The following is a 14,057-nucleotide window of genomic DNA, read 5'->3' on the forward strand; positions in this document are numbered from 1 at the left end:
ATATTCAGAGGAGTGAAAAAAAGTATGTACCTCTCCTCCTCTGTGTGCTGAGGCTGACTTTTAAACCAGCGCAGAAATGTGGGGTCAGGGGTCAGACAGTAACTATTGCACGCAGACTGCAGGAGCTTAATCTGAGCGATCACTTCAAACTCCTGTAAAAAGAGAGATTTTGTTCAACATTCCCACAGATCTGAATGCCTATAGCCATGAATAAGGGATTCAACAGATGTTTTGACTCTAATAAAGACCAAATAATAAGGAATGTTGTACTTACTCTGCGCCGCTTTTCAAAATTAATCAGTCCTCCCTGTGAAGCACAGAAAGAGACTTTAGCCTGGATTCTCCACATGATTTTACTCATGAAATGTTTTGATTATAGTTCTTGTGAAACAATCCAAAAGAAGGTCAAATAAACCTTGGTAATGAATACCTCAGCAGTCTGGGAATGCTAGGTCAATAATAACACCAGAGATAATTCTTATACTCTGGAAAGCTGTGGTGGATGAACAGCTGACTCACCTCCACTTGGTCAGGTAGTGCTGTATCAAGCATGGTCAGATCTGTGAGAAATGTACCCAGGTATGGGATCGTCCCCTGCATGGCACCCTGGAGACAAAAAAAAGTATATATTTTTGTACACTTTTTCACACACAAAATGTAACACTTTAACTGTTGCTCTCAAATAAATGACATATTAATACTTTTTTTTACTAACCATCTCTTTTTGTAACTGCAGTCTCTTTTGGGATTTTTTCTGATGGTCTTTGGCACAGCTGTCAAGACTGGCAAATTTTGAGGTGCCCTCCTATGAAAATCAGAGAGATGTCATTAGTTTTTAGCAGGCCCAGAAGGAATTGGCAGAATTTTTCTACATTGTCTGTACTTTTTTTTTTTTTTTTTAAGTTAAATGGAGTTGAGAGTACTACACTTTTATTGGTAGCCGAAAGCATCATCAAATTAGCCTAAAAACATAATAAACAAACACATAAGTGGCAAGAGATTTTAATAATTATTCCAATGATTCCACGTGCGCCTTTATTAACGAATGCTAACTTGTAAAATGCCTCTGTGCAAAGAAAACACAACATAACCAGAACTGTGAATGAGAAACATGTGTGTGAGCTCACCCTCATTAGCAGTTCCCGGCTTGTAAGGTAATTATTCTGGTCGGAGAAGATATCGGAAAGCTCTTCAAACATCTGCATGCTGTCTCTAATGTAGCAGAGCAAAATAAAATCAATCCAAGAGTATGAGCATGTCATTCTTAATAACAGAATTACAGAAAAAAAACTACACCGTTCAAAAGTTTAGGATCAGTAAGGCTTTTAAGATTTTTTTTATGTTCACCAAGGCTGCATTTATTTGATCAAATACAGTTAAACCAGTGAAATATTATTACAATGTAAAAGAACTGTTTTCTATTTTAATATATTTTAAAATGTCATTTATTTCTATGATAGCAAAGCTGAATTTTCAGCATCATTACTCCAGTCTTCAGTGTCACATGATCCTTCAGAAATCATTCTAATATGCTGATTTGGATCTCAAGAAACATTATCAATGTTGAAAATGGCTATGCAGCTTAATGAAATGTGAAAATTGTGATTTAGATTGTAATGCAGTGTCTTTTTTGAGGATTCTTTGATAGAAGAGAAAGCTTGAAGAACAGCATTTATTTTAAATAATCTTTCGTAACATTGTGAATGTCTTTACTGTCATTTTTGATCAGTTTAATACATCCTTGCTGAATAAAAAAAATAATAATAATAAAAAAATAATAGTGATCCCAAACTTTTAGATGGTAGTGTATATCCAACTAGACAAGTAACTAGTAACCATAACATAACCGGTAAACATAACCAATATTATTAAAAGGATATATAAATAATTTTAGCAGCCAGCCTATATACCATTTAAAAACAAAGAAATGACCGTCAGGCTTGTTTATTGACAGAACTTACTTGGAAACAGAGGCCCACGTTCTTTTCAGTCTGTAGATGGGGTTGGACTGCAGCGCCGACACAATGGCTCTCAGAGACGAGAAGTTCTTACGAATGCGACACTCCTGAGAACATATTCATCCATATTTATTTACACATTTTCATTTACAAATGGGTCTAATCAGACTTTATCAGATTTTTTGGAAGGCTGAATCTTATTATTATATCTACTTTGGTTTATCTAGATCTAATCTAAAACAGTTATGTCTCAAAGTCATAGATTAGGTGTCACTCTTTAACCAAATGCACAGAGAACAGCAAATGCCTTTTGTAAAAATATATTCCAGATCAACATCAAGCTTTAAAAAAAAAAAAAAATCAAGCAACACAAAAGTGCTGCAGATTGATTTAGTTCTAAAGAGCCAGAGGTTGACAGGTATAAACGTGAGCATTAAGGCATGTTGGGACTATGCAAGGTTGTGTGTGTGTTGGGTTATGCACCTGAGCAATGTCAATCCAGCGCTGGATGATGCGAGCACGCAAATGTGGGCGAATCTGACGTTGGCGAAGGATGGTGCTGACCACACACGCTGTTACCGCATTAAATTGGGTGATGGTGGCACGTATGGTGGGCGCGCTGTGTTTGCCGTCCTTTTTATCACGCTGAGACCAGATAGAGCCCAAACAGTGATGAGGAACCACCTTCTTAAATAGCAGCTGTGGAAGAAAGGAAATGTTTCATAGCTTGAGTCAAGTTGCATCATTACTATATACACTTCCTTGTCATCTGTATGTCATTCATACCCTCTTTATTTTATACAAAAAAAAAATAATTCTTTCTCACCGCATCCATATAGGTCAGCTGCTCTGCTACAAGGTCAACCTCGAAGGAGAAGAAGTCCTCCTGCAAATCGATCTCCAGCTCCTCATCTTCCCCAAGGCAGAAGGGGTTGGTGTACTGAAAACCTCCTGCAACAAATGGACAGCAGGTATTATTGTATGCACAGGAAGACAGAACAAACATGAATAGAAAAAGAGGTGTAAAATTCGAGGTACGGATTAAATAATTACCAGTATCCGGATATGACTTACCATCAGTCTCATTCTCTAGGCTGGCCTGGACACGCAATTGTTCTAGCAGACTCTGAGCCCGGCGCATTGGCTCTGAGCCCGGCATGGCCTTCTGCAGGAAACCCAGCACACGATGCAAACTCGGATATGATGGAGGTTCCTGGAAGTCCTCTGGACACTGATCCAACCAGGCTCTCAGAATAGAGGCCAAAGCACTAAAAAAAAAGAAAAATAACACATAGATGTTTGTATAAACCAGAGAAAGCCAGATGGTGCACACTAGTGAAAGAATCTCTTATAGTACACTTCAGTTGCAATGCTGTGATTCATGCAGCAACCGAACGCCATTATTCATCAGTTCCCTTTTATTTCATAATTGCTTCCAAACTCACATACACACACACAATAACACAGACTTTGACCTCTATTTTTAAGCTTCCATGGAAATGAAACAACAAACACAAGAGCTGCCGGAAGTCACTGCAGATACAACAGCACAGATAACCACGACAAAAACAGAACTCACGTTCTCACAGCGCCTCTGCTCTCTCCAGTCCGACACTGGTTACGCTCCCCCTCGCAATCCTCAAAACTGCCATACCTGTGAAAGAAGAGAGGTAAGCATGCTGACAAATGGTACAGGGGGTAACCACTGCATAAGAACCCAAAATAAAGTACAAAATATAAGATAAAATGAATGCATACACTTTCAGACAAATAAATGACTATGATTTTTCCATGACTTTTCTGGTCACTTGCAATGACTCGACATACATTTGTAAAGAGGACCTATTATGCCCATTTAAAAAGTCTTGATTTTGCTTTTGAGGTTTAAAAGAATAAGCTTTCATGCTTGAATGTTCAAAAAACGTGTTATTTTCAACTAATTTTACAATGTTGCAGCACCTCTCCTCCCAGTCTGCCAGTAAAGCTCTGTTTAGTTCCTGTCACTATGAAGCCCCTCCTTCCAAAAAACACAATGTGCTGTGATTGATTGGCTGGACCAGTGTGTTGTGATTGGCCCCTTACAATAACCAGAAGTTTCAACACACTACTAAACACAAATCAACCAGGCCTCACCACCTTTCCTTTTTTTGCATATGCCTTGGGTGGGAATGGGAATTATTTAAATGAGGAATATTGAGACAAGACTACAATCGAGGTGTTTCAGGAGTTCAGGAACAGTGCTTACTGATATAGAGAATAACTCCCTTGAAATGACTTTGTGCTTTGTAACTTTCATGCTCAAACAGCAAACAGCAAAGTTGAAAATATAAAAAAGCATAATAGGTCCATTTTAAAGATCATTTTATAAAGATCACTTTGACAAAAATTAATGTCAAAGGAGGAAATACTTATACTGAACTTGAAAAAAAAAAAAAAAAAAAGTATTTACTTTAAATTTCCATAACCTTTAATTCACTTCCAAGACATTTCGTCAGGCCTGGAAATCACACTTTTGAAATTTCCTGATATTTCCATGTCTTCCAAGACTTTGGGATCCCTGTAGATCTGATATTTTGGCACGTATCCAACTTTTGGTTTATATTCACGCAACTTAACTGACCGCTGATATGTTAATACTGATCATCGCAAAGCACGAGCGCTCTTGCATGTGCGCAAACGTGAGCTTTCAAAACAGCCAGCCGGAATGCATGCAGGTTTCTCTTGACATTTATAATGTGTATTACTACATAAACATGCACACTAGTGTACACACCTGTCCAGCAGCAACTCCAGTACACTCTGTGTGGTGGCAAAGGCCCTGTACGTGGAGAGGAAGATGCTGGTGTAGGTCAGGTCATTATCACCAAACGCTGTGAGAAGCGTCTCTACCAAGCGCTCAAGTGTCCCCGCCCGGATACTCCTGATCTTACATGTCTCCAACTGACTGACCGTGTGACCTGGAGGCAAACGGTCGCCCTCTGCCTGAGAGAGCAAAGGAAAAGGAGAGAAAAATACCTTGAGAGAAATATAAAAGCATGTCAATTTTTAAACACGCATCCAAGTATCGTGCAGAGAAACTGAGGGAGAAAAGCAGAAATAAACAGGGCAAAGAATGAGACCTTGGTACTGCAAGCACGCTACAACAGGAAACTCTACAATCTGCTTTTAATCAGAGCAATCCTCCTCCTCCCTTTCTGAGACACGCTGGAAAGTCACCCAGTGCTTCATTAGTTGAAAAATACAATGATTGTGCAGTTCACACAAAAAATGGGATTTAAAAGTAGTCCACAAAAAGGTGAATATCAGTGCAGGGCTATTATTATAGTTAACTCAAACTAAAACTGAAACCAAAACCATTAAATAAAAGTTAACTGAATAAAAAATAAATATATAAAACTTAAATTATTTTATTTCAACTAGTTGCAAAAGCAACATTTCTCATTTTAATTTAGGTTAACTTTTTTCTAAACTAACTAAACTAAAACTGAAATAAAAATTAATAAAAAACTATATAGATATTTAAAAAAAAAAACTATATAAAAACTGACAACACACAAAATTAAATAAAATTAAAATGAAAACAGAAAATATAAATGATACTAAAATAACACTGTATCAGTGGAAAAGCAAGAATACTAAATCTTTTAGAGCAACAAATAAAGTGACTGAGTTGCAGCAGCCAAAACTAGGTCAAACATTAAGCACTGTGACCTCTCTAAAACAGGGCTGTAACTGATGTCCGAACCTAAAACATGTGCCTTCCTTTAACTGCAATGTCAATCAAATCTGCATTTCAACTTTACAGCATGATTACTGTAAAGTGAACTGGCTTCTGAAATCAGCATTATCATGAATATCACATTTATTGAATGATTTTGATGAAGGTGTTTTTTACTATACACCCATTCGATGTAGAAACGTGTTACAACAAACTAAAGCCCTATGGAAACCACATCAGCTCATAAGTGCTTTGTTTTCAGAAGGGTGTTGACAATATGGAAAAAAGTTATTCAAGGTTAAAGCAACAGATTATACCATATTCACCGCTGTAATTCGGAATGGAGTCATAACAGCATGGCTTCATAAAATAACAATGTTGTATAAACCTTGAAACTCATGCAGCAAATTTTTTGGTTGAAGTTTAATGAGTTTAATGTTTTGCTGTCACTAAAACACATGAAAAATAGCTATAACATTGAGGAAAACACAAAGGAGGAACGGTTTTGTTCATACAATTAAAGCCAATCTTCTTTTGTGTAGAATAAAGTAAGTCATACAGGTTTTTGAATGACATGAATATCATTTTTGGGTGAACTTTCTCTTTAACCAAGCTTTTACCAAACAAACAACCCTATATAACGGTTAACGTGCAACACTACAACTATGAAGACTAATGACAAGAACGTTATAAGAAGCCCACAAATAAAATACTTCCGTAAACCATAAAAAGCTTTACATGGTCACCCTTAATATGCCCTACTGTCTGGCCGGCCCAGCATGGGCAGCCAAAGTGTTTCTTTAAATAAGAGTGGAAGTGCATTCAGATCAAAGGCCTCCACTCACCCCCAGCCATCTTGCGCCTTTGTTAGCCGCCTGCTGGATTTGGACCCTCTTTAGCGTCACGTTGTATATGGCCCCTTCCTCGACCTCCTCTCCCCAGTCCTGTACAGAGCTCTGTAGAGGGAGAAAAAAAACAATCAATGTTACACCATTTTGAATGTTGTGGAGTAAAACTGGGGAACAATATGTCTCAGTTCGGCATAAACAGGAAACCTGGCTTTAAATGTTAGTATCTAAAGAATGACAGACATGATAGGGTGTGTGGAGGAGAGAAAATCATAACTCATTTGGAGGAAGGAGACACAGAGAGAGGAGGGAGAGAGAGAGAAAATGAGATCAGAGCTGGCATGGGGTTTTAAAAATCAGCCTAAGAGCTTTTACAGATTCTTAACAGGGAAGGATTTCTCCATCCAGCATTGGAGTTCAAAAACCAAACTCAGAGAAGTCTATAAACATACACACGCATATGCTTTCTCAGTCAGACACACACACAAATACAAACAGTATAATGTGATGACCAGCATTAAGTGTCTGGGTGAGTGGAGTTTTTCAGGCTGTGCACAGCTTAACGTTCATATTAAACTGTCAGACAGAGAATTTTGATAAATTCTGCCCTCCTCTTCAGTCAATATTAATAAAGTAGAGCTGTAATAAATGAGACTCTCATATCCCAAATATCTCTGTCTATCATCTCCATTAAAGTCAGATCTTTTCTTTCATATTGTGACATACATCTGAGTGAACTGGCTTATCAAAAAAGAAAAAAAAAAAAAAATGTAGGGCTTGTGTGGATTTATCTGATGTTGATTGGATGGAGCCAGATCTGAATGCAAGCTTGCAGTTGATTGTAAGAAAGGGTTGGGTTTATGAAGATAAATGACTGGAAAAGTCCTGCATAAATCAGCAGAGAAAGATACATTTATGACATTTTAATTAATAAATAAAAATTAAAAAAACTAATTAAAAATATGCATGGATGAATCATTTACAATAAGATTGATAACATAAATTTAGAATTTTTTTAAAGACAAATGTCCTTCTTAAGAGTGCAAATAAATTAGAAAAGGAGAAATAAAAATAATGCTTTAAATAAGTAAAAAACTCCTAATGAAGCAAGACAAAAATATTTAGATTTAAGACATTTTCTCTGAAAAGTAGTCTTAATATTTTAAGCAATTTCATAAGACTCAATTTCATCTGAATTTTTTTTTTGTAGTGCATACTGAAGAGACTGTGGGAAACCTTTAAATTAAAGATGCTTTGATATTTTAGAAACTGTTGCTTTCATGCTTACACACTCACACACACAAAAATGTACCTAAAGGAATTTGTGAAATATTGCTGTTTCACTAACGACGTCACCAGACTTTTTTCCAACAAGATTCCAGAAGTCTGGAAAAAGTCAGGCATCATGGACCTATCCTTGGAATTACTGTGAAAGTCAGAAGACCTTATTGCCTAGTTTGTTTTTCTATGTGAGTTCAGCCAAAGCCATGCTATATAGGTCCAACAAGTGCATTCAGCTCTCTTGGGTACCAAAAAGTATTTTTGATCCTCAGTAAAACTCTGGATTTGGATTTAGTTACATGGGTGTGTTTATAGTTTTAAAAGAACATATCTGTACATTCCTTTCAAAGCCATCAACCTTGACATTTAAAACATCGGCCTACTGAGTCCTGAGTTCACTACTGCAGCACATCCAGACTATGTCTGCAGATTTATGCGGCTGAAAGAGTAACTGTCCCTGGAATGAAGTGGATCAGTCTGTCTTTATTTTCCGGACTGTTTCCTGTACAGTGCTCTCAGATAAATACTCAGCTGGATGAGTCATGCAGTTTGCACTCAAAAACAATGGTAGGAGGTCTGCATACCCGCTGCCCGGACCCTGCCGAGTCCACAGTCTATGCACTGTGCTGCTCCTTTGTACTGGACGAAATGTTTTCCAAAGCGGCTTTTAAAGCCTGCTCAGCGGCACAGGCAGATATTGGAGAGGGTGGGACTACATGAGGAAACAAAACAGTTTTTCTCTGAAATAAAACAAGTTGAGTACTAGTAATTGTGACCACATGATGTGATTCGTAAGATTAGATAGGAGCTCTTTGAGGTCAGGTTTATTTTAGCTAGTTAATTTTTTTACATTTTATTCTATTGTTTTGTAAATTGTTATTTTTTATTACGGTCTTATTATCATTTTATCTAAAACCATATTTAATTCAAATTTACTATTTGATTTAAATGTTTGCTGTTGCTCGATTTAGAATTTTATTATTATTATAATTATTATAAAAGAGCAATGCCAGTTCTAAGGGTTCAACTCCCATGGAACAAAAAATGATGAAAAATACTGCATAGAAAGCGTGTCTTCCTAATATGTAAATATAGCCTGTATTGATGCTCTGATGAACAATCACGCAAATAAAGTTTTAATAAACTTTCTCAATTAAAATGGACTACAATACTTTATGTGGTCAGATAAATTCTCCTAAAAAACATAAAATATAGACTATGTTTTTAATAAACATCATTGAAAGTCCTCAAAAAGCATTGTAGCAATGAATGGCTGTGGGACTTCATTTGTTTAGGTCTCTAATAGTCATGTAAACAAACAATGAAAGGATGCTGACCATGTTATCATCCCAAACAGAGACGTTTTCTTCCCCCTACAGCCTGCATACAAAAACAACACAACCCCAAAGTCCATGAGAAACAATCCCTCACCGATAACAACAATAACAAGTGGGTTTAAGCCCATCTGCCCGCTTTGTTTTCGTCTGCAGAGCCTGGAGGCTGTTCATCACAAAAGTAGAAGTATTTCTAGAGCGAGAAACTAACGGGAACCGCCGCCTACGTGGAGACTCTCAGATCCAAAGTCAGCGCGTGTATGATAAACAGACGAGTGCGATACAGTATTGTAATAAAATGTAATCTAAAATCATTATTTGTATTCCCCACGACCTCCTCCCCTCCCAAACTCTTTCTTTACCCTCCACTCCAAGCTCTCTTTCCCCCTCCCTCTCCCCCTCCCTCTCCCTCTCCCTCTCCCGTCTTTCTCTCTAGAAGCTCAAAGCCGCAAAATCAACAGTGTGCAGGAGGCAAACGCAACTTCTTACCATTTTAGCTTTCCAAGCGAATTTCATGGTGAGGGCCTCTCTCATCGTCCGGTAGCGGCATTAGAACACAGCCCAAGTCCAGCGAGAAAGGGTAAAATGTTTTCAAGCTATCTGTGTGAATTTCAGAGCTATCCTATGTGAATTGTCCTCCTTCAGCGCACACACATAGTCCGTCACGGATGGAGCCTCAAGCTGCTCCCCTCGCTCCCTCTGCTCTGCAGTCCACCCCCGCTTAGTAAATGACACAACTCCGCCCACTGCACTCTCTCTCACTCCCACCCTCTTTAGTCCTTTGATTTCTTTCTTTTTATTATTATGAAATATTGTGTACGGTTTTTTATATATATATATATATATATATATATACTTTTGATTTTTAATCAAATTATATTTTGATTCGCATTAAGATTTTAGAATGTTAACACTGAAAAAACAAATAAATGCCAGAGAAGTTAAAGTGACAGTGCATGCAATATATATATATATATATTCTGTCATCATTTTACGCACCTTCATGTGGCACCAAAATCGTATTATGGTTGTGAAACACAAGTAGATGTTTAGCAGAATGTTAAAGGTGCCCTAGAACTTTTTTTTAAAAGCTGTAACATAAGTCTAAGGTGTCCCCTGAATGTGTCTGTGAAGTTTCAGCTCAAAATACAGCATAGATTTTAAATTCATTTTTTTAACTGCCTATTTTGAGGCATAATTAGAAATGAGGCGATTCAGGGTGTGTGGCCCTTTAAATCCCGTGCTCCACGCCCACGGAGCTCGCGCTTGCCTTGAACAACATAAAAAAAAGTTCAAACAGCTAATATAACCCTCAAAATGGATCTTTACAAAGTGTTCGTCATGCAGCATGTCTAATCGCCTAAGTACAGTGTTTATTTTGATGTTTACATTGATTCTGAATGAATTTGAGGCTATGCTCCGTGGCTAACGGGCTAATGCTACACTGTTGGAGAGATTTATAAAGAATGAAGTTGTGTTTATGCATTATACAGACTGCAAGTGTTTAAAAATGAAAATAGCGACGGCTCTTGTCTCCGTGAATACAGTAAGAAACAATGGTAACTTTAACCACATTTAACAGTACATTAGCAACATGCTAACGAAACATTTAGAAAGACAATTTACAAATATCACTAAAAATATCATGTTATCATGAATCATGTCAGTTATTATTGCTCCATCTGCCATTTTTTGCTATTGTCCTTGCTTGCTTACCTAGTCTGTTGATTCAGCTCTGCACATCCAGACGCTGTTTTATTTTTTGTTTTGTTTTTTTATATAGGCCTAATGGATGGTGAATGCAGCTGTCAAACTCCCAAAAGGTCAAAATTCAGTGCCATATGCAGGCCAGTTATAGTATGGTGGAATTTGGTAGTTTAGGTGAACAATTCATTACCTATAGTCATGACTGTAGTTACTAAAAATATAATAATAATCATCATGCCATTGAAATGAAAGGTGAAATATTTCTATTTGTATGGTTTTATTTTTAGTAATCAATCTAAACTATTTGCAAATATTATCTTTATTTTAAAACACACATTTACTCTTAAATGCATGCCTAATATTTGGGGAAAAAATGTTTCTTGTCTCATCACATTTTGTTAAGAATTAAAGTATATCATGTAAATCATGTAAAGTATAGACAGGTTATGAAAACAGTAAAATTTGACCAAAAAAAGTGATGTATAATTATGTATAATGTATTTAACATTACTATAGAAAAACAGATGTTAAACATTAAATGTTTAGCTGTACATCTTCACTCTCTTTCCCTGTTAAAACTGAAACATTATGCTGGAATTCATGTTTGGCCTCTGTGAACAGTAAAGCCCTTTCTTTGTTTTGACTGTCCTTATCAATCACTTTGACATTGACAGGCACTGTTAGATGGCTGAGACAGACCAGCCTAAAATGTTACTTTTAAAACTTTTTGTCATCCTAACAACACTCAGAGTGGAGGAGAGTAATTGGGTGCAGCAAAGTAGCATCAGGAATATCAAATATTGGGGAAACAATTTGATCATTATTAATTATTTGGGGGGGGGATCTGTCCCCCTCATTGTCTAAAGTGGTTACAGCCCTAATTTAGAGACAATATGAGGAAGGCTGACGCTGTATTGTCTAGATGAAGGGATTTTCCTTTATCCCTTATGTACAGGACGTCTGGATTTTCATTTGTATGAACGCAGGAACCTAGTGGAGACAAGGTTGAAATCAGCAGGTGTCATGTGGCCCTTCACTCACACACTTGGGTTCTCACACCAACTATACACGTAAGCTTCCTAAAGGGCAATTAAGACCCCTTAGAGAATCAGTGTGATCATTCATGCAGCCACAGGAGGAACACAATAGAAAGCAGTTCAATGCTCTTTGCCCTTCAGTTCTATCTTAACAAGGCCAGTGGTGAGATCATAAACGTCAAGGACTAGTTTTATGAAGACAGATTCAAAGAGTACTTCCTCAAGCTAAAGACATTTTACAGGCAATCTTGCTCAATCACAAACATTTAAAGTTTATATTAGATTGACCATTCTGTCATTAGCCATTCAGCCGAGAATGTTTGAACTAAAAGGACAGTACAGGAGAAGGTGGCGATAGTACGATCATGGGTTTGTTTTGGGGTGTAGAGGTGCATGTGAAAAAGCCAGCCAGAGATAATGGTAACACTTTACAGTAAGGTCCCATTAGTTAACATTAGTTAATGCATTAACTAACAATGAGCTGCAATATTTATAAATCTTTTTAAACATTAGTTAATAAAAATACAACTGTTCATTGTTAGTTCATGTTAACTCAGATCCATTAAATAATATTAACAGATACAACATTTGATTTTTAATAATGTATTAATTATTAACATTTATTAATATCAATAAATGCTTTAGAAGTAGTTCAGGTAGTGAACTTTATAGTTCATGTGAACTTTAGGTCATGTTACCTATAACTAATGTTAACAAATGGGGCATTCCAGGGGGACTTTCCAAACCCAAGTAAGTTAGCCTATAGTGCAACTAGTAAAACACTAACAGAAATTTACTAGATTAATATATCTTTTTAATTTTTTAATTGATCTCAGGTTACCAGTTAGCTATTTTTGTCTAAAGTTTGCATTTTTTTGTCCTATGTCTTCTGATTTATTTGGAGTTGATGGAATAGTTCAAATAAAAACAAAGAAAATGTACATAAACTTAAGATAAAATGAGATCAAATGTATTTGTTTTACAAAAAGCTGTTCTGAGGAATATCAGAACTTTTTCTATTTTAGACGATACTTAAAATGTCAATAAAAATAAATAATTCACTTTAGTTTTAGATGGTATTTTTAAAATTGCTTCTGAATGCACCTTACAAAATAAAACCAAAAAGTTTGTTGAGTCTAGTCCAAGAGCAAATCCTAATTTTTCAATCTATAATTTCCATTGACATGGAATTTAGTCAAGCGCTATGGTTATTTCCTGTGGTTAATATCCTAGGCTACATCCGTAATCGTAGGCAGTGACTTGTTGCCTCGTTGCTTTATCAGGCACTTTCTTTGCAGCATTTGCACATGAAGGTACCTCATCTAACTGATTTCAGACAGACTTCTGAGGCAGTGTAACGGTTTAATGATCTACAGCAAAATAGAGAGAGCTTAGGTGATAACTAAGAGAATGTTTCATTACTACAATAGTAAATTCTGACTAGAAATGACATCAAAATTGGAAAACGTTGGTCAAAAATGTACATTTACACACAAACTGACCACCAACCGCAACTGTCAGACGCCATCTTTATTTTTTAGCTTAACTGCCACAGAATGGAACACACAGGATTGTGGGATACCAAAGGCAGCGAAAGATACATCTATGCTGCCTTCAGAAATCGATCAGATGAAGGTATCTCAGGAGACATGAAGTGAAGCTAACATTGGATTCGGACATGCCCTGATGCTTTCCTACCTTGGAATGCATCCTCCGAAGGCAGCATTTTTAAGATTTTGGATGCAGCCCTAGACTGTGGTTAATGTTCTGGAAACCAGGGCCAAGACTGTATTAGTAAAAGTGCATGCAAGTAACCATAGGAGACAACCTATCACATGACTCCCTCAAACCACACAACCTCACTCTCAACATCATGCACCATTAGCTGTCTACAGTCACAACAAATTCAATAAAGTGAAGTGTGTTTAAGCAGAGACCCCCTCCTACATACAGAGGAGTGGTCCGGTCAGAGAAGGCTGGTCAGTGAGGGCAGTGGGGCTCCAGAGGGGAAACCCTCATTCTCTGGGATTTGCTCCAGTTCCCAGGCCAGTCTGACTGGGTGTCCTCTGCTCGGCCGCTCCTCGGGGGTTCTGGGAAGCGTGGAGGAGCAGTGGGAGAGGTCGTGACCTTTTGGTCCCCCTCAAGGGACAGCTGTTTGCTCTCAAAAGAGAGTG

General features: G+C 37.2%; 1 protein-coding gene across 2 annotated transcripts in view; it reads right to left on the reverse strand.

Moving 5' to 3' along the window:
• The window catches only part of rgl1 (ral guanine nucleotide dissociation stimulator-like 1), a 28,194-nt gene that overhangs the window by 5,140 nt on the left and 8,997 nt on the right, over positions 1–14,057 (reverse strand). Inside the window, exons 1-13 of one of the 2 annotated variants that reach the window (XM_048209002.1) lie at positions 9,629–9,866; positions 6,522–6,632; positions 4,732–4,940; positions 3,538–3,612; positions 3,033–3,226; positions 2,785–2,909; positions 2,442–2,657; positions 1,962–2,065; positions 1,128–1,212; positions 716–805; positions 520–606; positions 275–307; positions 31–152 (exon numbers count right to left, since the gene is read on the reverse strand). In XM_048209002.1, the coding sequence (XP_048064959.1) occupies positions 31–152; positions 275–307; positions 520–606; positions 716–805; positions 1,128–1,212; positions 1,962–2,065; positions 2,442–2,657; positions 2,785–2,909; positions 3,033–3,226; positions 3,538–3,612; positions 4,732–4,940; positions 6,522–6,632; positions 9,629–9,673 (1,496 nt within the window). In that variant the 5' untranslated portion in view covers positions 9,674–9,866. Of the gene's footprint in view, positions 1–30; positions 153–274; positions 308–519; positions 607–715; positions 806–1,127; positions 1,213–1,961; positions 2,066–2,441; positions 2,658–2,784; positions 2,910–3,032; positions 3,227–3,537; positions 3,613–4,731; positions 4,941–6,521; positions 6,633–9,628; positions 9,867–14,057 lie in introns of those variants that run through there. The other variant, XM_048209000.1, reaches the window with a different exon arrangement.

The sequence above is a fragment of the Megalobrama amblycephala genome, linkage group LG12 (genome assembly GCF_018812025.1).
Source record: "Megalobrama amblycephala isolate DHTTF-2021 linkage group LG12, ASM1881202v1, whole genome shotgun sequence".
NCBI lineage: Eukaryota > Metazoa > Chordata > Actinopteri > Cypriniformes > Xenocyprididae > Megalobrama > Megalobrama amblycephala.